At 35.7% G+C, this 22579-nt stretch overlaps 1 protein-coding gene across 11 annotated transcripts in view; it reads left to right on the top strand.

Annotated features, from left to right (window-relative positions):
• Positions 1-22579, top strand: part of lrrc7 (leucine rich repeat containing 7) — a 191457-nt gene that overhangs the window by 43613 nt on the left and 125265 nt on the right. For 10 of the 11 annotated variants that reach the window (XM_056459997.1, XM_056460005.1, XM_056459996.1 and 7 more), the window contains exon 1: positions 1632-2170. The exons of the other annotated variant lie outside the window; for it this stretch is intronic. In XM_056459997.1, the coding sequence (XP_056315972.1) occupies positions 2146-2170 (25 nt within the window). In that variant the 5' untranslated portion in view covers positions 1632-2145. Of the gene's footprint in view, positions 1-1631; positions 2171-22579 lie in introns of those variants that run through there. 11 annotated transcript variants of the gene reach the window in all.

Below are 22579 nucleotides of genomic sequence, written 5' to 3'. Positions count from 1 at the left end.
TACGTCAAGTGTATTGATTTTCTTTTAATTACAGTGATATATAAGAAAATATAGATCTCCAGAAACACATAACAAGGGAGAAGGTCATAGCATTTTCAACTGTTAGCAACGGCAATAGGACTTCATGTGCAATAGGACTTAATGTGCAGTCAATGTACAATAAGCTGAACATACTGTACTGTAGCATAGGCAGAATAAATGTATGATGTATTAATAAATGTAGTGCAGATGGAAAAAAACAATCTTTAAAGGTGAATGCTGTTCAACAAACATTGAATTGAAGAATCTCAAATTAGGAATTTGATGCATATTGTCAGATTTTCCTCATCTTAGGTCATCTCATTGCAAAGAATTATAAACATTTAATTAAATAGCATTGAAAACATTAAAACACAGCAAGCCAAACAACAGCTAAAGTGAAAGTTGCATTGGCAATAAATGGAGGACAAATCCCACCTCTCAGATTTTAATATCTTCATTTGTGTTTAGAGGATGAATGAAAGTCTTAAAGGGATAGTTCAGCCAAAACTGACAATTCTGTCATAATTTACTCATCATTCAATGGTCAGACCCAGTTTGAAAATATTTTGAAAAATTCTGAAAATCTGTACGCATTGTCTTCCATTAGTTTTTAGTACTATGTAAATGAATGGTTTTAAAAATGTTTTTAAAAAACTGATTTAGTGTTTAACAGAAAAAATAAACTCATAAAGGTTCAAGAAAAAAAACACTTGAAGGTGAGTAAATGAGTACATTTTAATTTTGGGATGAACTATCCCCTGCAGAAACACAACATTATAAAACATTAATATTAGTTTCAAGAGTTCACACTTAGCTGATAATCAATAAAGCGTAATTGGCATGCTGTCCCGGGAGAGAGCCCTGAGCTCGTAATATCCTCGAGCCTGGGGCTCCCACTTTTAGAAGGGCGAGAGGGGAGTTCGAGCTCAGGTAGGTCTCCAGAACTCCCCTGCTGTCGCTGTGTGAGAAGTGTGAACTAAGGTTGTCTTGGGTGATAATTTGGTTTAGTCGATTGGCTATGGTGTATGTTTTTGGACAGTGGGAGGAAACCGGGGAACCTGGGGGAAACCCACGTGAACAAGGGAAGAACATATTTATATCTAGTGGACAATTAATGGCATGATTTTCAGTTTTTAATGAAGAAATTAAACAATTTCCCCTTGTAAATTATATTTTTTTTCCTCAGAATTACTATGAGTTTATGAGTTTATATCTCACAATTCTGAGTTTGTATCTTGTAATTCTGAACTGTGAGGGGGAAAAACAAGTTTATGCCATATTGTGAAGATGACTGCCTGTTTGATAAAGTCGCATTTTTCAATTTTGATTTTTTTATACATTCCTAATAAATGAAATAAAAAAATTCCATAATAAAAAACCTAGACGGACAGAATAGTGCAAGTATCTGAGTCACGTCATACCGGTTTTCCTCTCTCTCTCTCTCTCTCTCTCTCTCTCTCTCTCTCTCTCTCTCTCTCTCTCTCTCTCTCTCTCTCTCTCTCTCTCTCTCTCTCTCTCTCTCTCTCTCTCTCTCTCTCTCTCTCTTCCAGACCACTCCTCTATTCTCCTCTATCACTCTCTCTGGTGATCCAGCTCTCCGGTACCGGGCAGAGTCTCGCGCTGCGCTCGTGCGGAGGATAGATAGCCTACTGAGCAACTGCCTCCCTTTGCGCTGGATTTAATTCAACAAACAGACCTACGGGACGGGATGGATAGAATACAAGGCGAAACGCGCGGTCCCTAGTTACTGACGCGATCTCGTCACGACATGTCACTTGTGATGACAGAGCCGTCTGTGGGCTTCATTGAATATGCGTAACGAGAGAAGCAGATACCATTCAATCATCGGCGATGAACTTGAATTTCCATTCCTCCACATCACCGGGAGGACATGGCTCGATGCGCATAATCCCAAATTCTGTGGAACATAAGTAATATTTGCATCATCACAGCAAGGCGTCAGTAGAACAGTTTGGTTTGTCAGTGCACAGCGCATTATGTCCGTTCACTGCTGCATTGATGTAAGGGAAACGCCGGAGCGGAGGACAGACCGAGCCGTCTGGTGATGTGACATCCGTCCTGGGATTACTGCTGGAGTATCAAACAATCTGTAGAAATAATCTAATGGACAATTACTCAACGCTTCAATGTGAGTATGCTTGCCGAGCCGTTTTATTTAAATGCATGGGATCTAATACTTTGGGATTGTTGGTCCCCGTGTAGAAATGTGATTTTCTTACTTGCAAAGTGCATGTTAAACTGAACAGTATTTGACAGAAAGCTGTTCTGCTTATTCCTAATATTATTAATAGCCTGATAATAATAAATAAAAATAATAATTATAATAATTTATTATTTATCTATTCATTTATCATTATATTTATTTAATTATTATTGTTTTTATTGGTGATGAATTAAGGGCCGTATACCCCAATCGTGGCCTCTGGCTTTAGGAGGGGTTGACACTGGATACTGTACTAATGCAAGTTTTGAGACACTTTTTTTATTGACAAACTTGAAATAAGTTTTTAATTTAATTTTTAGTGAATTTCTAACAATCTCCTCTATGGCATTTTGAAATCAATGTGCAGTTTATGCTTTCTGCAGACTTTTCACTTTTTTGTTTCATATCTGATCAGAGCAGGTCTTTTTTTAGAAGCTATTCTTTCAGATTTTTTTGCATGCTGAATTTTTACATTTCTTAAATCGTACATTAGATTATTTCTACTTCAGGCCTGTAGCCAGCCTAGTGAACGGGGTGGTTCTTTTTCCTCAAAAGTGGAGCTTTTTGCAATTATGTGCCTCATTTTCTATTTAATTATTAAATGTAAATTTGGGAGAGCGGGGCACAAAGTAACACTTTTTGGTTTTGGCCAAATAATGAACAAAGTAATGGGGTTAGACAAACCATATATTTTTTACCAACAAAACACAAGCCTCTCCTACAAATGAGCACTGAAATTATGATCGCCGGATTTAAGGTTTCTGTGCAGTATTGCCAAAAGTGCCAGGAGTATAAATCTTTCTATTTACCCCACCTGCGGGGCAAGTTGTAACAGTCAGAGGTTATTTGTAACACATGTTTAAAAAGGAAGATTTTACACAATTATTTAAATTCAGTTTACTTTAAATAGTAGCTACATTTCCTCAGTACTTGGTAATTTTTTTTATTCTACATAGCTAGTATGTTTATTTATTTATTTGTTTATTTATTTATTTATTTATTTATTTATTTATTTATTTATTTATTTATTTATTTATTTATTTGTTTGTTTGTTTGTTTGTAAATTGGATAAATACATTTGGATTTATTTGCATTATACATTTTTATACAATGCATTTATTTGCATTATTAGTTATAAAATTATTTTTTCTATTAAAGCATATTTTCTATTAAAAAACATTTTAATATAAAAAGTTCTCAACGTCAATTTTACTTACATACTTTTATGCTGCAAAAATGGTTTCTCCTGTGTTTCTCATACAATTTTTGATGAACTTTTTCAATAATTGGAAAACAGGACATCTGCCGACACTGTGGTGAAAAACTTGGAGGCATGTCCTGGTTAACCCTGAGCAAATACCTTAAAAAACTGTGTTATATTTTACCCCGCGTTACTTTGTGCCCTGCATTCTCCTACTGCCTTTCAGTGAAATTTTAATCACTATTCTGAATTAGCTTGTCGGATGGTCATCATAACCACCCTTTTTGACTATTTTAGCCAAAAAAGTATTCAAAAACAATTTTAATATGGGCCGCTTTTGGTGCTTCACATCTTTTTATTGGTTATTTTCTACTTTAAGAATAAGGTCCAAGATTTAGAATAAAATTTACTTGCAAAATTTTTCTATATTTAGAAACAATACAGTAGGGAAAGAAGATTTCTCTTACGTAAGTATGTTTTCTTGCATAGCTGGAGGTTGGACTCATGAAAAATATTTGTTAGCATTGCCCAAAACTGATTAGCAGAAGTCACACCAAAACGACATTCAACAGAGGATTCTGCTTGGTCTTAAAGCCTTTTTTTCGATGGGTTATTTTCACCATGATGGGATAGTAGTCAAAATAGGACAAATGAGCTCATGTATGGGATAAATGCTGGACCTTTCGTGTGCCTTCTGTCAGAATCGTATACCGTCCCATGCCTATAGTGTAGCCTGTGGAGCATAATAATTTTGCAGTGCACAGTCATGTGATTGGGAAAGTGCTGTGGTTGTGTCTGTTGGTCTTGATAGACAAAAATTTCAAATCTGCTTTTTTACTCTGCCTTTGATCATTTCTCTATTTTGCTCATAGTTTAAACATTTCGAAATGCTTTACAAATTCACTGGAGCTTTAGGCCTTGACCACACTATACACTTTGGTTTGATACATGCAGCCCAATCAAAATGCAAGAAACCGTAGTACCGCTGTCGTTTTGGTTCCAGTATGCACTTTGATAGCGTTGTTAAAGATTAATGTCAGTTTTGTACATACTTCGGTATTCTTCAGTGAAGATGAAATGTTTACTCTGAATTGCTGTGTGGTGGTGTAATGCGAGGACAGTTATCCTCAAGCACAGTACAGAAACATAGGACACACTATATTTTACACTATATGTACTTAACATATAATTACAGTGTACTTAAGAAAGTACTTGGTTGGTCATATAGGTTAAGGTTAGCTCCAGGAGCAGGTTTAAAGATAGTGCCCAGTTATTATTGTAATGACTTTGGTAGTACAAATAAAATAAAGTGCCTCCAGGATTTAAGCATTTTAGACATTTCAGCGTGGAGGAGCGAAGACGCATGAAAAAGTGTGCTCCTGGAGGGCCACTGTCCTGCAGAGCTCCAAACCTAATTAAACACACTTGAACCAAATAATCAAGGTCTTCAGACTCACTAGAACACAGAGATAGTCTGTCTGAATTTGGGAGATGAAAGAGTTGATGGCTAATGGTTTATTTGGATATCTTGTTTACAGCCTTGAAGTCTACTGATTTTCTGTTAGAGTTGTGTGACAGTCAGTCATTGTTTGCAGAGACTGTAAAAATGAACGAGAAGTGACATCGCAAAGCTGTCTGTAAAAAAAAAAGCATGTGACTTCTCTATTAAAGCTGCATTTTTTCATGCGCAAAATCTTAAAAATAGATTAATCCAGAACTAATGTTTTTTTGGTCAAACCAGTTGAAGGTTCGCTGAGCTATTGATTTCTTAAATGCTAAGCAGTTCTCCATAAAAAAAGCTCTCCTCATTTGACATCTATTAAACAATGGCCTCTTGTCTTTTTAACTGTTTAAGCTTTAGATGTTGTGCTTTATGTGGCTACAGATTGCAGGTTTGTCATTCATAGGCTTTACTAAACACTTCTAACAGTGTGTTGGAGATTATTGGAGCTAAAATCTGAAGGACAGTGTTGGTGGCTGGTCAGAACCTTTTCTCTCCTTGACCAGGTCTTATAAATATGACAGCTAGAAGTGTTGTATCAAGAATCGGTAGCCTGATATTTATTAAAATGATTTTAGAGCTTGACATTCACAGTCTTGGTTTTTTTCACATGATGTTCTTATATAGAAATGTATATACACAAAAGTGCTGCATAACTGGTTACATTAAGTTTTCAACACTGTACACACGTATTATGAAACAGCTCCAGTCTTTTCATTCATTCATTCACTTTCCTTCGGCTTAGTCACTTATATATCAGGGGTCACCACAGAGGAATGAACCACCAACTATTCCAGCATATGTTTTACGCAGTGGATGCCCTTCCAGCAGCAACCCAGTACTGGGAAACACCCCGTACACTCTCACATTCACACTTATACACTACGGCCAATTTAGTTTACCTAATTCACACATAGTGCATGTCTTTGGACTGTGGGGGAAATCAGAGCACCCAGAGGAAACCCACGCAAACACGGGGAGAACATGCAAACTTCACACAGAAAAGCCATCTGGCCTAGCCAAGACTCGAACCAGCGACCATCTTGCTGTGAGGCGACAGTGCTAAACGTACTGAGCCCCAGTCTTATCAATCCCTATTATTGGTATTGGCATTAATATTATTTTTATTATTGGTATGCAATAACACCAGAACACATGATGTTTCAAACCTTCAGATTGTCACAGATTTACTGGGATAGCAGCTTTTAGTTGTGAAATAATCACTGATGTATATGGCAGCAATTAAGAAGCCCCTGTTATGGGTTTTTGAAAATGACCTTCCATGCAGTGTGTTACACAGCACTAAGTGAACGAAAACATCCAACTGAGGTTTAAATCTAAAAGGGCACCGTGTTTAAAACTATTGATTCCTTAGCGACTCAGAGTTAAATAAATTAATCGTGTTGGGTTCGGATTTCTTGCCTGAACGCATCGGCATTGTCACGGTACATTGCCAAATGTGTAGTACTGAATCTGGTAAAATGTGAACGTGCCTTTCTCTTCATAAGGTAGCGGAGCGCAGGGGATCACGGGACTGATCATGACGCGAAGATGATGATCACTGACAGACGGAGATTCGGCTGTGGGGATTAAACGGTTAAACAACAATACCACAGTATAGCCAATCGTGTGCTGTGTTTGTTCCTGTACTTTTTCAGATTTTTGATACAATAACATACGCTACAACATGGGAATCACCAGCCGTTTGCTATAGAAGGAGCAGCAGAGATTATTATTTATGGGACTTTGTCGGACTTTGACAGGGACTTTGTCAGTTACTGTTACAGTTCATATGGACCAGTTTCTCCTTCCTCTAGAACATAATATGTAAGTGTTATTAAAATTGTTGCCTCGTTTTGTGTAGTTTGCAAAATATGTGTTTAATTGGATGTTGTAACTTGTAATCGCTCCACACAGCTTGTAATAACTTATCATTATAGATCAGTGCTTGAATTGTATCTCTCAGGTTAAATCTGTATGGGGCTATTCACATATTGCGTCCAAAACCACGTTGAAAACGCGACACGCGCTTCTTCCTTTGCCAATTTAAATGCGTTTCTGAACTCGCGATCCTCTTCCGTTTGTCTTTGCTATGCCCACCATCAGCTGTTCCTACACATGCTGCACGGTTAATTTTCAAAATAGTTCAACTTTTGCTACTGTGTAGATTAATACTGTATGTGTATCGTTGTTATTACTTGGGGTTAGCATTAAGAGTAGAGTAATATGCTGGTGTTTAACTGCATTGCTTTATTGCGTTTCTGCGTTGGACTCTCACACTCTCTGCTACTACATAGTCGTGGTGGGCATTTCTCTCACTCTCACGCTGAACTCACTTAACCAATCTCAACAGACTGGGTCATCGAACCAATCACAGCAGATTAGCCTCACGTAAAAGAGAGGTTTGGAAACAAATGAATCGCTGAACAAATCATATAGGAGTCATTGGGATAATTAGGTTAAAATAAATGCATATTATATGACAATAAAAGTGTTTTTTGACCTTGCATGCATATCAATGTCGTTGGAGACCCCCAAAACCAAAATATGACCTTTTATAATGCAAAATAGGGGCTCTTGAAAATCACCTTTTGAAAGCAACAGGATGCTGAACGTTGATGAAATTACATTCTTATATGCTTATGTATAGATATAATAGAGAAGCTGTGTGTTTACCTATAAAAATATTGTTCAATAGACTCTTTAAAAATGCTATTTTGCCAGTAATGAAACATTCATTCAACCTGAGATTCTGTTCAGAATTGTGGAAGAATCATAATCTCTGTTTAAAAAAAATATATACATTTTCAGTTTCTGAAGAAGCGCACATCTCTAACTGTTGTGGTTGGCATTGACAGTTGGGTTGTTTGCTAACATTATAAACAAAATTGTATATACGTTTTATCCCTAAATAATGAATCAAAATAAAATTGACATTTTTAAGGGTCGCTACAGTATATGAAATCTTAAAATGCACTGCAAATCACTAATTATTGAGAGATATTCAAGTTAACCTTGGCAGTAATGCGCTGTCCATCATTACGCACTTCTCTGAACATTTAAGCAGACATTTCTTAACACAGATGTTGTGAATTTATATTCCCAGTCTGATCAGAAAGCCAATGCTATTACCCCTCACATGCAAAGCTGCCATATTCTGAGAAGGTATGTATGCTGCAGATAAGTTGCTGGACAGGTGTAAGCAGATTAGGGGTAGCAGTAGCTCATTCTGCCAGAGAAATAGGACTGTAGCGAACGTGACGGCTGAACAAAAGCTGAGTGGCATGGCCGGTGGAGAGATGTTTGTATGATGGGCCTTGTGGCTGTCAAGAGATAAATAGCCCTCTGCGAGCAGGGAAAGGAGCTGGAAGGCGTGCTGGATCTGTTCCAGGGAGTGCGGGGAATGTAGGCTGTCACCAAGGGCACTGATATGTACTGTCCTGCAGCCAAATGTCAACAGCTGTCTTCATGTATATATAAAGATGATTTCTGAGTTTTTCAAGCAAGATGCCTTCAGTTAGACAAATAGTCCAATCAGCAGAATAGCATCAGCTTGTACTGCAGCTGGACTTATGTGTCTGATTTGGGCTTATACCTGCTGATTAAGTCTGTCTAATGTGAATAGATCTCATCAGTTGCAGTTGTGACAGTAGCAACCTGACAGCAATTTCATATTATTTGAGAGTTGCTGCCAATTATAAGAAGTGTTGTCATTAATGAATACCAGCAAGAGTTCCTAGTTAAACATTATTCGAAATGTCACGGTTACATTTCGGATGAGCTCGAATTTGGCTTCAAACTCTATAAAATTAGGACCTAAAATGTTAATGACTTAAAATTATCTTGTGCGAAAGTAAGGCTGGGGGGAATACCCACAAGCCCCTGTGCTTGAAAAATGTAATTATCCATGCTTGATCAAAGCATGGGAGCTTATGGGGACATGCAGTAGTTGTTATTCAAAAACTAAATAGGTTTTAAGCTCTTGTGAGTATTGTTGATGCTTCACTTGGGGCATGCTAAATTCAATCCATTTCTTACACTCTAATTTATTAGGGAAAAATCCAAGTGTATCTGTTGACTGACCAGTGCAGTGTCAAAAAAGAATGTACTTCTTAAAGTCATTGAGCTAATTTAAATCTACAAAACCTGAAATGCTTTGATTCAAGAGTAATGTACATACAGTTGAGTGTTATTGCTGTATAAATCTTGTCATGCTAATCAGTCGCTGAGGAGATTTGAATCGCACTCAAGGGGTTTATTTTGTGATAATTGGTAACTGGCTAGATGTACATTATTCCACTTATTGCACAGCTACTTCCTACATAAGTAAATAATTAAACGCAAATATTGATTTGAGTCCAAATATTTTATTATCTCACAGAACACAGAAAGCTTCCGTGAAGAAAGTAGCTGTGACATGTTCAACCTACAGGAACATATAAGGAATAGTAGAGTCATACCGCTTATTACATGATTTTTCATCATTTATGGGGACAAGAGAGATTGATGAAACTGATTTAAAAGCTTAATTCTTTTTTTATCTTACAATCCATTACAATGTACGAACCAACCATCTGTACAAGAACATGAACACAGCAATAGCATTAATGCAGTATTACTGAAGTGTAATTTCATTTTCTAAATAATCAATAACTATAAGCATGACATAGGATGGCTGCAGCAGTGTTTCTAAGACGAATGACATAATTAAATAATTGTACACAGAATATTGGGCTCTATCATACATCCGGCTCAGTAAGGTGCAAGATGTGTTTGATGCGATTTGTTGCTATTTACAACCAACGCGACCCCAATTTTCATGTTTTGCGCCACATGAAAATGATGATCATAAAAAAGATTAAAGGATAAAAGTGACAAAGATTTTCTACATAAATATAAAAATCACTACCACCATGCCTTCTTCATGTCAGGGGTCTTTTTTCAGTTTATTCATGACAATTTGTAGTTGTATAATGTTATAATTATTAGCAGTATTATTTATTATACGCATATTTATATTTGTTTTAATAAAAACAAGTTTAGATTTGTCCACCTGTCAGGTTTTGGAGACGTATACATCACTATATGGGGCATAAGAATTGGACGTGTGTTTGGATATAACAAATTTTTTTATTATTATTATTATTGTTCATTTATTAATTTTCTGGAAATTAAAAATGAATTTAGAAATAGTTTTGAAACAAATCTTTGTGCTTGACCAACAAAATTAAATATGGTGGCTAATGGATGTCTTCAGTGGAGTGCGTACAACACCATTTCCTTATCCACGAAAGTAAAGGAGTAAAGCAAAGAGTAAAAGTAAAGAGAAAGTAAAGAGGCTGAATGGAGGAGGCTCGTTCTTTATCCTCACACTGCAGATGCACTGTTTAACTGTTTTCTTGCCAGTGAAGCATTCAGTTTTTTCACTTACAAAGTCCGCCATGTAAATATATGTGCCATGGCACAACGCAACTGACTCTTAAAGGGAATGGGAGAAGAGAGTCTGATTGGTTTAATGCATGTTATGTTCAAAACACACCCGTACTGTAACTCATTAAGAGAATAAGCACAACCCTGTTAGACCATGCACCAGGGTGTATTTTCAGTCCTTAAAATAGCAAAGTGGATTCAAACAAGACCTTAATGCTTTTTTGTGCCATGCGATTTATTCAAATAGAGCCCTTAGAAGTTTTAATATAATATTAACATATTAAATGCAAAGTTTCCCAGAAGAATAACCACTAGCAAGCAAATAGCACTTCAGTTACCTGGACAAATCAGTGTAATAAGTTTTCACTGTTTATTATTGGGCTACAAACCACTTAATGGTACAATTAACCAATCAGAATTAAATAAGAGCCATGCAATTTAATTTCACTAACATGCTATTTTTTATTGATATTTTATGTTTTTTTGTATATTTTAATTTTAATTTACACATTTGTGGATGCTTTGTAAATGCAGGTTTTATGCAGATTTTATTACACTCTAGAAATGCTTGGTTGTGTCAACCCCAATTCGAGGGGCAAAATGGACGGTTTCAACCAATCGAGTTAATTGTCAAATGATCTAAAATATAAATTTCAAACAGGGTTTGTTCTAATTTTACCCAAGCTTGGTTTAAAACAACCCAGAATTTCAACCCAGTTTAAACTACATGATAATTGGAAATCTTGGCAACTAAAATTTTTTAGATAACTAGAAATAAAAATAATTTATTTCAAAGTTTTCTTGTGAAAAACTTGTGGTGCAAGTTTTTCTGCTAATTGTTTCAAGAGGCTTGATTCTTTATTTTTGGATTATGTCATGACACTTGTGTGATTTCTCAGTGAACTCAAAAGTAAAAATTATGTAACGTCACTATACCTGGAGGATTTGCTCTTTGTATGTTGAGGCACACAACAAAAGTAGACTAATGCTTTTGCCCAGTGGTTTGCATCCCATTGCTTTCATTTGCTCTTAAGGTACATCACAGCACATTGGCCTGTACACACTTGTGTCCTGTTCTAAAGGATTCTTACAATGAAGACTATATTTACAGCCTTAGGCTGCCATTACATCAAGCATAGAAGTGGCTTTATAAAAAAAATCAGTCCAGTCCACGCAGGTCCTATTCTTTCTTTTTCTTTTTTTCTTCCTCAAACCCAAACCATAATTCCAATTAATTATATTACTCAAGTTTACTCCATAACTCCTTTATGATTTTCAAAACAGTCATTTTTATGTCAGTAAGCTCTATTAGTTTAATTATTTCTTTGACTCTTTAATGTTTTGTTCGATTCTTCTCTCATGCAAATTGTAAGAAGCCATCCATGCCTGTAGGCAGTGAAAAGAAAGAAACACATTTCACTCCATTAGTGCTATGTCTAAGGACATGACGCAATACTTTTTCACCCTCATAAATTAATTCTACCAATCTGCTGCTTTGGGTTGGGTTAAAGCTATAATCAAGACTTTGTTAGTTTTTTGAAAGTATTGCTTTTCTATTTAAATATATATGATGGTATTTATTGTGAAATCAAATGTTCGATATTTGATCGATATTCAAATATTTTACACAAGACCAAAAAACAGAGCGATCTAAAATCTTTGTGTGCCAAAAAAATCAGTTAGATATTACATTGAAAAATAAATAACACAATGTAATATGAGGAAAAATATTTAGCAGTAGTGGATTTTTACAAAACAGTTGTCCTAAAAAATATCACTTGCTTATAATATATGCTTGCAGGGCTTTCTTCTTGCTGTCAGTGTCGAATGCAAATCTCCTCCAGTCTAATTGTCACATTAGAATCTACCAGATGGGATGAAGAGGGAATGAAGAGCATTTGATTTGGAAGAGCACAGGTGCAAACAGTGCAAACAGAGATTATGTTTCACCCCAGCACTTCTGCTGCAGGCTGGTTCATACAGTTAGAAACAAACTATACAAAATACAAAATACCTGTTTTGTATCGAAAGCATATAAACGTGTAAAAATTTGTTTAATATATCTATTTTTCCCTTAGCTGCAGCAGGCAGGTGAAATCAGGTAAATTAGGCCAAATTTTAAGTCATTTCAATGACAAAACAGTTTATCTGACAGTGTATAATTTCAGTTCAGAAGGCCTCTTCACATCAGTGAGAACCATAGCTATAATGATTAGGGCTGCACAATATATTGTTTCAGCACTGAAATTGCAATGTCCGTATCTGGAATAGTCACAGTGCATGTTTTTGTAGTAATGTGCAGAATTACAGTTAAGAACACATTATTTGTGGAGTCACTACAAAGTTGAACCACAATAGAGTGAAAGTTTATCACCGGCATGTGTTTTAAGGCCTGTGACTGTGAGGATTTTAAGAGAGATTAAATCAATTGGCCACAAGAAATGTTTACGTTTCTAACACAAATGTAGTGAGTGTATTTATTTATACAATGAAGACTGTACTGTGTTATTTTACATTTGTTTATTATATTTTTGTACCTATATACTGTACTTTTAGACTCCCCTAAAAATCATAAAGTACTGTTTATTTCATTTCTTTACTGTATATAAGCATTATATATGTTTTTAGTTTGTTTATTATATTGTATGTAGATGCACTCCACTACAAAAGTATCACTCAATCTAAAATTATGAATTATTTTTCCCCCTAAGAGCTTTTTAAGTAATTTGGGGCCTCATGTATCAACGCTGCGTACACACTAAAACTTTAAGTACCCCAGATTTCATGGTCACGTTTGGATTGACTAACGATGAAGTGAACGTGAGAATGTGCATTGGTCCACGCCAACTTCATGTCTGCCATACGTGCAATTCTTGTGTGTGTTTGTTTTATTTCCATTGGCGACTCCTAGAGTATCATAAAGATACTACAAAGTATCTTTGAGCCATGCAATGCCATCTGTATGGGACGGGATCATCCGCATGTCTTGCAGGTATATAAGGTTTCCATACCAGGCAGTTGACCAGCCAAACATTAAAGCGCAATTTGCAGCGATCGCTGGTTTTTCCAATGTAATCGGAGTGATCAACTGCACGCACATTGTTATAAAGGCGCCATCTGAAGATGAATTTGCATACGTGAATCGAAAACATTTCCATTCAATAAATGTGCAAATAATATGTGATGCTCAAGTTATTAATGATTCCTGCTTGTCTTCCTTGTGATGAAGAGTAGGCAAAATCTGATACAGTATGTAGTGGGAGTGGATTGGGAAGAATGAGGTCATCAGGCGCTGGATTAGAACCAGGTTCTCTATTGATTGTGTCAAAACATATTGCCATACACTTTACGAGCTACACCACTCACGTTGCTATTTGCCACTCATTTTAGTCATGTTGTTTCTGTCAATCAAACGGTGATGGACGGGAATCACTCAACTAGCTCATTCCAACGAGGTGTGCTATTTACACAGCCTAAATAGACACTACAAAATTTTACACCTTTACATCGGACCATTTCTTTTTTAATTCACTCACAGTGCGATGTTCAGACCACATTGCATTAACCGCGTCAGCTAAACTCTCCCACTCTATTTTTTTTCTTTTGTTATTAACTCCGGAGGACAAACTTGCAAATAACACAGTTTTTCTTCGGTCTACCTCTAAAAGGAGCACTTCCAATTCACATTCTGTGAAGTTACTCTTTTTGCTTGCTTTTGTCAATGCTTTTTCATTTGGTTTTGCCAAAGTAGAGTCATTACCATATACCATATTCATACGGGGGAGGAGGCAGGGAGGGGTTTTGAGCTCGTGCATGTACAAAGAGAATATGTATGGGATTCCACGTAAGCAGTGTTTCATACTTCTGATTTTCTTACTGCGTACACACATTTACAGCTTTGTGCGTACGCAATGTTTTAGTAAGAATTTAACTTGATTTTTTTTAGTTCTGATGAACTTAAAAACAAGAAAGCTTGGTGACCTGTAAACATTGACATCCATAGTATCAAAAACAAATACTGTGAAAGTCAGTGGTTACAGGCTTTCAACATTTTTCAAAATATCTTCTTTTTGTGGACAGAAGAAATAAACTCAAACTGCTTTGGAACAAGTCTAGAGCGAGTAAATGATTACAGAATTTTCATTTTTTTTTTGTGAACTATCTCTTTAAAGAGGTTTAGACAGTTAGTTGATTAGTGGTGGTGGTGGCCTTTTGTGCACTTTAGGCAGGTCATTGCCCTTCAGTATGTGCTGATTTTGCAGTTCTTCTTAAAACATATTTAACATTCCTACAGCGTAGCATTCTGTAAGATTAGAGAAAGCCAGCAGTCTCTCATGCAGAAATGAAAGCCCATAGGGCTTCATCAGAATCCTAATGTCATGTTGGGTATAGACCGAACCCTCTGCCGACTGACACTCAAAAGCATTATGTAAGTGCATAAATATTAAATAAATGTGAATCTATTACCTATGCCTAAAGCCTCTTTGAACTGGCATGATGTTGTCTTTTTATTATAATAATTAAATTTGACTTCTATCAAGATGATTGATTCGCTGTGCTTTGATCAGTGCATTAGCTCTTGGCGAATTGACAGAGCACAATTCAGGTTCTATAAAAGAAGTATTCAAAGACAGTTTATTATATATGGATACATGGAGCTGCTGCTGAGCCTCTCTGTGATGAAGTTGCTATACTGTATGTGCCTGGGGATTTTATTTCTGGCGGGTAGCTAGCTTCATGATGGCATACAATTTTCTTGTAATTAATTGTTGAAGCTTTAATCATGATTTACAGTATTATCATAATATTCATCTAAGCGTCAAAAAAGGTATAATAACTCAAAGTGTAAAAGTGTATGCTTTTTTCTATATACCTGTTCAGAGTAAATAAATATTTGAAACAAATGAAATTGCAAAAAGACTATAAAGTACAAAACGTAACACTTTACAATATTGTTTCATTAGTAAACGTTGAGAAATAAGTGAGAAATAGCCACTTTTTTACTATGTTAAAGTTTGCTTAAAAATGCAGCTGAATTTTATTACTTACTAGTGCCATTTCATAAAGCAGTTACAACTGATATTAACTGCATCATTAGGCATTGACATCACCTAATGAAAGCTTTTGCATTTTGTTAATTTACCTGATGTTAACAAATGGAGCTTTAATGTACAGTGTTAACATGCAATAGGGCTACAGTATAAATAGTCAGAGCATTTTCAAGCAATATCCCCTACATGTCATTTGCCTGTTAAACATGTGAAAATGTTTGAAAATAAATTGTCTATCAGTTCGTCAAGCATTTGGTGTTGTGATGAAGAACCACTGTAAATAAACATTCTTAAAATATTCTTAAAAGATTTAAAAGTACTGTAATTATTCAATGATACATAAATATGATATTTTGAATTACTGAAAATTGGTATACTGTTTATGTCTACTGGCACGAGCTATCGATTTTCTTTAAACATTTCTCTAAATTGGTTTAATTCATAATTATTTATTTTGTGATGGCTATAAATGAACTTTTCTAAGGATGAAAAAGTATTTTAGTTGTCTTGTTACTGAGAATGTATAATGTGTGATAATATTGCAGTGTTTCCTCTTAGATTTTTTCCAGCTGTGGCGGCAGGCCTTTTACACAGATCTACTAACTGGCGTTATTTCAATGACAAATGTCATGAGCGCAGTATTACAAGTCAAGATCGCATTCATGTACTATAAGCATGCAAATGTCTTTGCTAGCGCACTGATTTCCTCTGTTCATGTACAAAACTTCTTGCACGCCCTCAAATATACACTGCTCAAGTGCAGATTTTCTTGTGCGCTCTCAAATAAACGCTGTTGAAGTGCAATTTAGTGCATTTATGTAACAAGTATGACTCCAACATTTATTACATTTGCCAGGAATATTTATGAATGTCTCCAAAAGACCTACAGAGTGCCATTAATGCATCCTGCAGTAAAGTGAAACAGCTATAAACTCCAGCAAGATAAAGTCATCGTATGCAGAACCATAGACCTTTATCTATAAAGTATAATTATGGAAACTGTGTTCATCTTAACTGAAAGCTACGTCTTTTTTGCTAGCCTCACGCATCACGCACTTGTCAGTCAGTCAGTCACCTTAAAGGGTTAAACAAATAACGCACAGCATTACTATGATTAAAGAAAAGCTTGCGCAGTTATAATTCACCTACCTTTTAATATGTTTTGGTGTGATTGTAACCCGCTATTAAAAAAAACAATGACTGAATGTTTTGAATGAGAAGCTGTAATGTAGCCGTGGCGGGATGGATTCTGGTGTGGGACCCCGCCATGGAAGAATTAATGTAGCAGAAACCATGTATCGGTAATATCCTAATTGCTGATAATAGGGATGCACCAATACCGATATCGGGTCAGTACTTGGTTGAAATACTTGTATATATATATATATATATATATATATATATATATATATATATATATATATATATATATATATATATATATATATATATATTAATATCAATATATTTATATATTAATATTAATATATTTATATATTAATAGCTTAGTCCTTATAAACATTTTTTTTAAAGAAATACATTTTAAATTAATCTAGAAGTATAGGCTACTGGAGAATAAACCGAATATCTATTGATCTTATTCACCCGCAACCCACCTATAGTTAAACATCATGTAGCCTTTTTGATTACCTGACCTGCGGATTAACAGCAGGATTTGTGAATATAACGAAGAGCCGCGCATAACAGGGTGTTAAGGGTCCCTAATATGCAATGTCAAGAGAGTGACTCCATCAGGTAACATAAACTGCACACATTTGATTATGTAATGTGTGAAGTCATGGACACGTGTCAGCACAAGGATAATTTATCCTTAAAATTCAATTCAATTCAATTCAATTCACCTTTATTTGGATAGCGCTTTTACAATGTAGATTGTGTCAAAGCAGCTTCACATAGATGATCTTAGTAAATGTCCATGCTTAATCGGTAATCGATAAGGTCTATCATTTACAGGGTTATCAACAATGTGTGTATATTTTTGGCTTGGAATAGCCTTATGATAAAGATTTTTGTGTTCATCCTTGCTACAGGCAAAAAAAAAAAGCTTCCTTTTCAAATTGATTGCACTTTCATACATCTAAGAAGTATCGAAATTGGTACTCGGTATCAGCGAGTACACAAATTAAAATACTGGTACTTGTATCGGTTTGTAAAAAAGTGGTATTGGTTCATCCCTAGCTGATAACTGATAAATGGCATTTTCGATAATATCACAACACAAACAAAACACTGATCCAGTGTGGGGTAAACATAGAAAGTTTCCGTTCTGTATCTTTTCTGTAGCAAAATTATCATGTAGTCTCCTGGCTTTTGTTTATTCCTTTAAAAGTCTGTATTAATAGTATGTTAAAAATCTATTGTCTGTGCATATTCAGGTAAGTAACAATATTTATCACCATTATAAATATGTTTCAAATATTTCTTTATATACAGTATCTTTGTTGCACTTGTGCCTTTATGGGAAAGTATTTATAATGGAAGCAAAACTGGAAAGAGAATAGGGGAGTGGTGGTTTGGGGGACTGGATTAGTTAAGGTCTGAGAGCTGCGCCTCGAAACTCTGGACACCCAAAGTGCAATGAGGCTATCGGCGCCAAATGTAAACGTGTTTTAAAGTGTGTCCACATGTTATGACTGTTGTAATGTTCAGTTAATGAACATAGCTATTTACTTTCAAAGTGTTTGTTTGTTTCTATACTTCTTTTACTTGTCGTATTTGGTTCAAGAAAATAGTCATTTTCAGTCCTGATTGATGCATAAGGAACCATAATAAAAAAGTGCACAGCTGTGCTAAACACATGGTACACACATACTGCATGAAACCTGACATCTTCAGTCAGAAACAGCAGCGACAGTTTGCATAAATATAGTTATTGTCAATGCTCTTAGGTTGAATTATTTGCTCTTGTATTGTTAAAGTTTAAACTTATCAGTATATAAACAATGTTTATTTTTGGCATGTCATATCAATATTATAGTTATATATTGAATTTATGTCATATATCTCTTCACCACATATCCTAATCCTAACAACTAAAAATGTATTTTTTAATGTATTTTTTAATGTATAAAAGTCTACAATACATATCTTAATTCAGACTTTACCCTGGAGTACAGTTTTTATATCCTGAAAGAACAATTATCATGTGGCATTTTTATCTAAAATTAATGTTTGATGAAATAATTTCAGCCCATGATCAAAATCAAATGTCTTGCTTCATGTCTAAATTAATCAGACATTTTGAACAAATCATTTGAATGCATGCTTCAGTGAATCACTGATTAAGATGAGGCCTGATTGCCACTAAATGGTGGTTTTAGCATCATTTTTTATCCATTAAATAAAAACTTCAAATTCATGCACAAAAATGCTCTCAGAATTTTTTATTATTTATTAATTATTTAGAATTTATTATGTACAATAATTTTGTAATTATTGTTTGAGGAATGTGCAAGTTTACATGTTACTCACTTTAAGGCTTATTTGAAGTAAAGCAAGATACTAATACTTTGTGATACTAAGATACTAAGTGATACTAATTCATAGAATAGTTCAACAAACAAGACGTTAATATTTCCTTCCTCACAAAATGAGCAAGCCAGTAATTTAAAGATCCATTCATTAATGCTGTAATAATTCACTTGCTTAGTTTCTAAATGAATCAGCCATTTTGATTGAATTGTTTGAATGAAATAGTCAGTGAATCACTCATTAAGATGGAGACTTACTGCCACCTTACTATTTTTCCTGACAGGTTTAAACCTTCAAAACATTGTACTATTTGCTTAATAGTTCAGTTTTTTTATTTATTTTCAGTATTGCGGTTCTTTGTGTTATATTAAGCCTGCTGTGAAAATGCCCATTTCAACTCATTGTTTTTATCTTCATGTCTAACTGCACATACTACAGTTAGAAATGCACTTCAGTAGCGTTGTAAAAATGTTTGATCTAACTGTAGGTGAGCGTGTAGCTGCTGTTTAATGAACCTACACTAGAGGTAGCCTTGTGTTTCTTCTCTTCTCTAATACTGTAGCAGTCAGAAATAAGTAGGTCAGTGTTTAACGTGGCCAAGAAATAATATATGAAGTGATAAATCCATGCATGGGACTGCTGCCGTCTGTGGACTTTAATAATATAAAGCGCTTTATTTAAACACCTTTTAATTCAACCATTCAAACATTCCAGATGAAGAATCCCTGTGTTCGTGTGGCAGGATGTGGTTATGCTTGTTGTCAGAGGATTTCAGTCTGTGCTTCTAGCTAAATTCTTTCTGACACAATCATATGGCAGCGTTGCCTTCATGTTGACAATGCAGAATGACTGATGGCATTTTATGTTTACAACCCACATTTTTTAAATAGAATTGTGTGAATATCCATCCATCCATCCATCCATCCATCCATCCATCCATCCATCCATCCATCCATCCATCTATTTACTCACCCATCCATCCACACATCCATCCATCCATCCATCCATCCATCCATCCATCCATCCATCCATCCATTCACTCACCCAACCATCCACCCATCCATCCACACATCCATCCATTCACTCACCCATCCATCCATCCATCCATCCATTCATCCATCCATCCATCCATCCATCCATTTACTCATCCATCCATCCACACATCCATCCATCCATCCATCCATCCGTTCACTCACCCAACCATCCACCCATCCATCCACACATCCATCCATTCACTCACCCATCCATCCATCCATTCATCCATCCATCCATCCATCCTTCCTTCCTTCCTTCCTTCCATCCATCCATCCATCCATTCCTCCACTCACCCAACCATCCACCCATCCTTCCATCTATCCATTCATCCATCCATCCATTTATCTATCCATCCATCCTTCCATAAATCCATCCATCCACTCACCCAACCATCCATACAATCATCCACCCATCCATCCATTCTTCCATTCATCCATCCATCCATCCATCCATCCATCCATCCATTCATCCATGCATCCATCCATCCATCCATCCACCCACCCATCCATCCATCCATCCATCCATCCATCCATCCATCCATTGATCCATCCATCCACCCATCCTTCCATCCATCCATCCATCCATCCATCCACCCATCCTTCCATCCATACATCCATCCATCCATCCATCCATCCATCCATCTATCCACTTATCCATCTATCTATCCACCCTACCACCCACCCATTCATCCATTCATCCATCCATCTACTTATCCATCTATCTATCCATCCTACCACCCACCCATCCATCCATTCATCCGTCTATCCATCCCTCCATCCATCCATCCATCCATCCATCCATCCATCCATCCATCCAGGGCAACAGGAGATTAATAAAATTAAATAAAGTATTAATTTAATTTAATTTAATATTTTGTTGGCGTCATGGTAGCGCAGTGGGAAGAGATGTTCTCCCCAAGTTTGCACGGGTTTCCTGGGGGTGCTTCAGTTTCCCCCACAGTCCAAAGACATGCGGTATAGATGAATTGATTAAGCTAAATTGGCCATAGTGTTTGTGTGTGAATGCAAGAGTGTATGGGAGTTTCCCAGTGTTGGGTTGCAGCTGGAAGGGAATCTGCTGCATAAAACATATGCTAGATAAGTTAGCGGTTCATTCCGCCGTGGCGACCTGAGATTAATAAAGGGACTAAGCCGAAAAGAAAATTAATAAATGAATGAATATTATTTTGTTTTGATGTATTTTAGTTCATTGTTTTACTTTATTTTATCTTATTGTGTTTAATTAATAAGGCCTTTTTGTTTATTTTCTTCAACTATTTGTTTTTAGTTTTTATTGTTTTCTGTATTTGTGTTTTCTTTTTATGTTTTTTAATAGATTTGGTTGTTTGGTCAAGTTTTAAACTGTGCTCAGGCATATTGTAAATGTTTTTTACTTCTTAAAAATGACTGGGATAATAAAACATGCCATACTGTACATCATCATTTATTTTGATCTTTAGAACATCATATGAACACTGTATAAAAAAAAAAAACATCCATAGAAAAATAGATAATGCCCAGGCAGAAAATTTGAAAGTTTTAAACAACTCTAAAACAAAACCCTACACAATCACATATTATGATGCAATATTCAAAATATGGATAAAACACCTAATAAAAGAAATAATTTTTAGAGTGAATAAAGCTCTGTGAAAAAAATTGTGGAAAATACCATATTACATTTCCCACATTTTTTCAGCACACAAAGCCATTTCAAAGTGTTTCTGCCTGTGTGTGTGGTGTATTTATTGCGCAAGCAGTATTTCACACAGAAGCTTTCAGTTCCATGCCACCTTAAGATGGAAGGTTCTCTTTCAGCATTGCCCTTTTGTATCAGCCTCAGCACAATAAAGAACAAGACATTTCCATTTCCCCATGTGTAGGCCTGCAACCACATGTCAGTGTAGTGCAGAGAGTCAGAAGGCTTTAGTCTGTCTTGTATAAGAGCCTGCAAATGGAGATTTCACATGCAGCGCATCATTCTTTAATCCGTTTCTTGGGTCGTAGTCTTGTGGTTCACTGCGTCACATGTGGATCCTCATTATACTGTGCTTGATTTTTGGCCAGTGTTCACTTGCAATTTGCTTTGATGCTCAGTTGTGATACATTTTTACTTTGTATTATGAACAAAATAGGGAAAAAACTTTTGGTACTAAGGTATACATTTTTGATTGTAGTCTTGTGCATTTGATTAGTCTTGTGCATTTGTTAAACGGGTCAGTTTTTTATCAATAAGCATAGTACTTCATGATATTTGTTTTTCCTACTATAGAAGTCAAGGGTTAGAGGTTTTCTAACATTCTTCAAACATTCTTTGTTTTCAACAGAAAAAAAGTAAGTCAAATGGGTTTGAAATAATTAAAGGGTGAGTAGTTTGTTTTGGGATGAACTATCCCTTTAAGACTGATTTCTTTTGCTCCAGGGTCACACATAAGGATTAACTTCATGCAGAGATTATACTGGGCAAGAGATCATTGTTATTTTGGTGACAATGTTATACAGTGGAGTTGAAACAATTGATGTTTCCTGAAAAATATAATCTTCATTGTTCAAAATTTGAAGAAATGCTTGGCAAGCCAAGACAATTTTATATATAGCACATTTCGTGCACAATGGTAATTGAAC

The sequence above is a fragment of the Danio aesculapii genome, chromosome 6 (genome assembly GCF_903798145.1).
Source record: "Danio aesculapii chromosome 6, fDanAes4.1, whole genome shotgun sequence".
Taxonomy (NCBI): Eukaryota; Metazoa; Chordata; class Actinopteri; order Cypriniformes; family Danionidae; genus Danio; species Danio aesculapii.
Note: the sequence above shows the minus strand (reverse complement) of the source record. Positions and strands in the feature narration are given on the sequence as shown.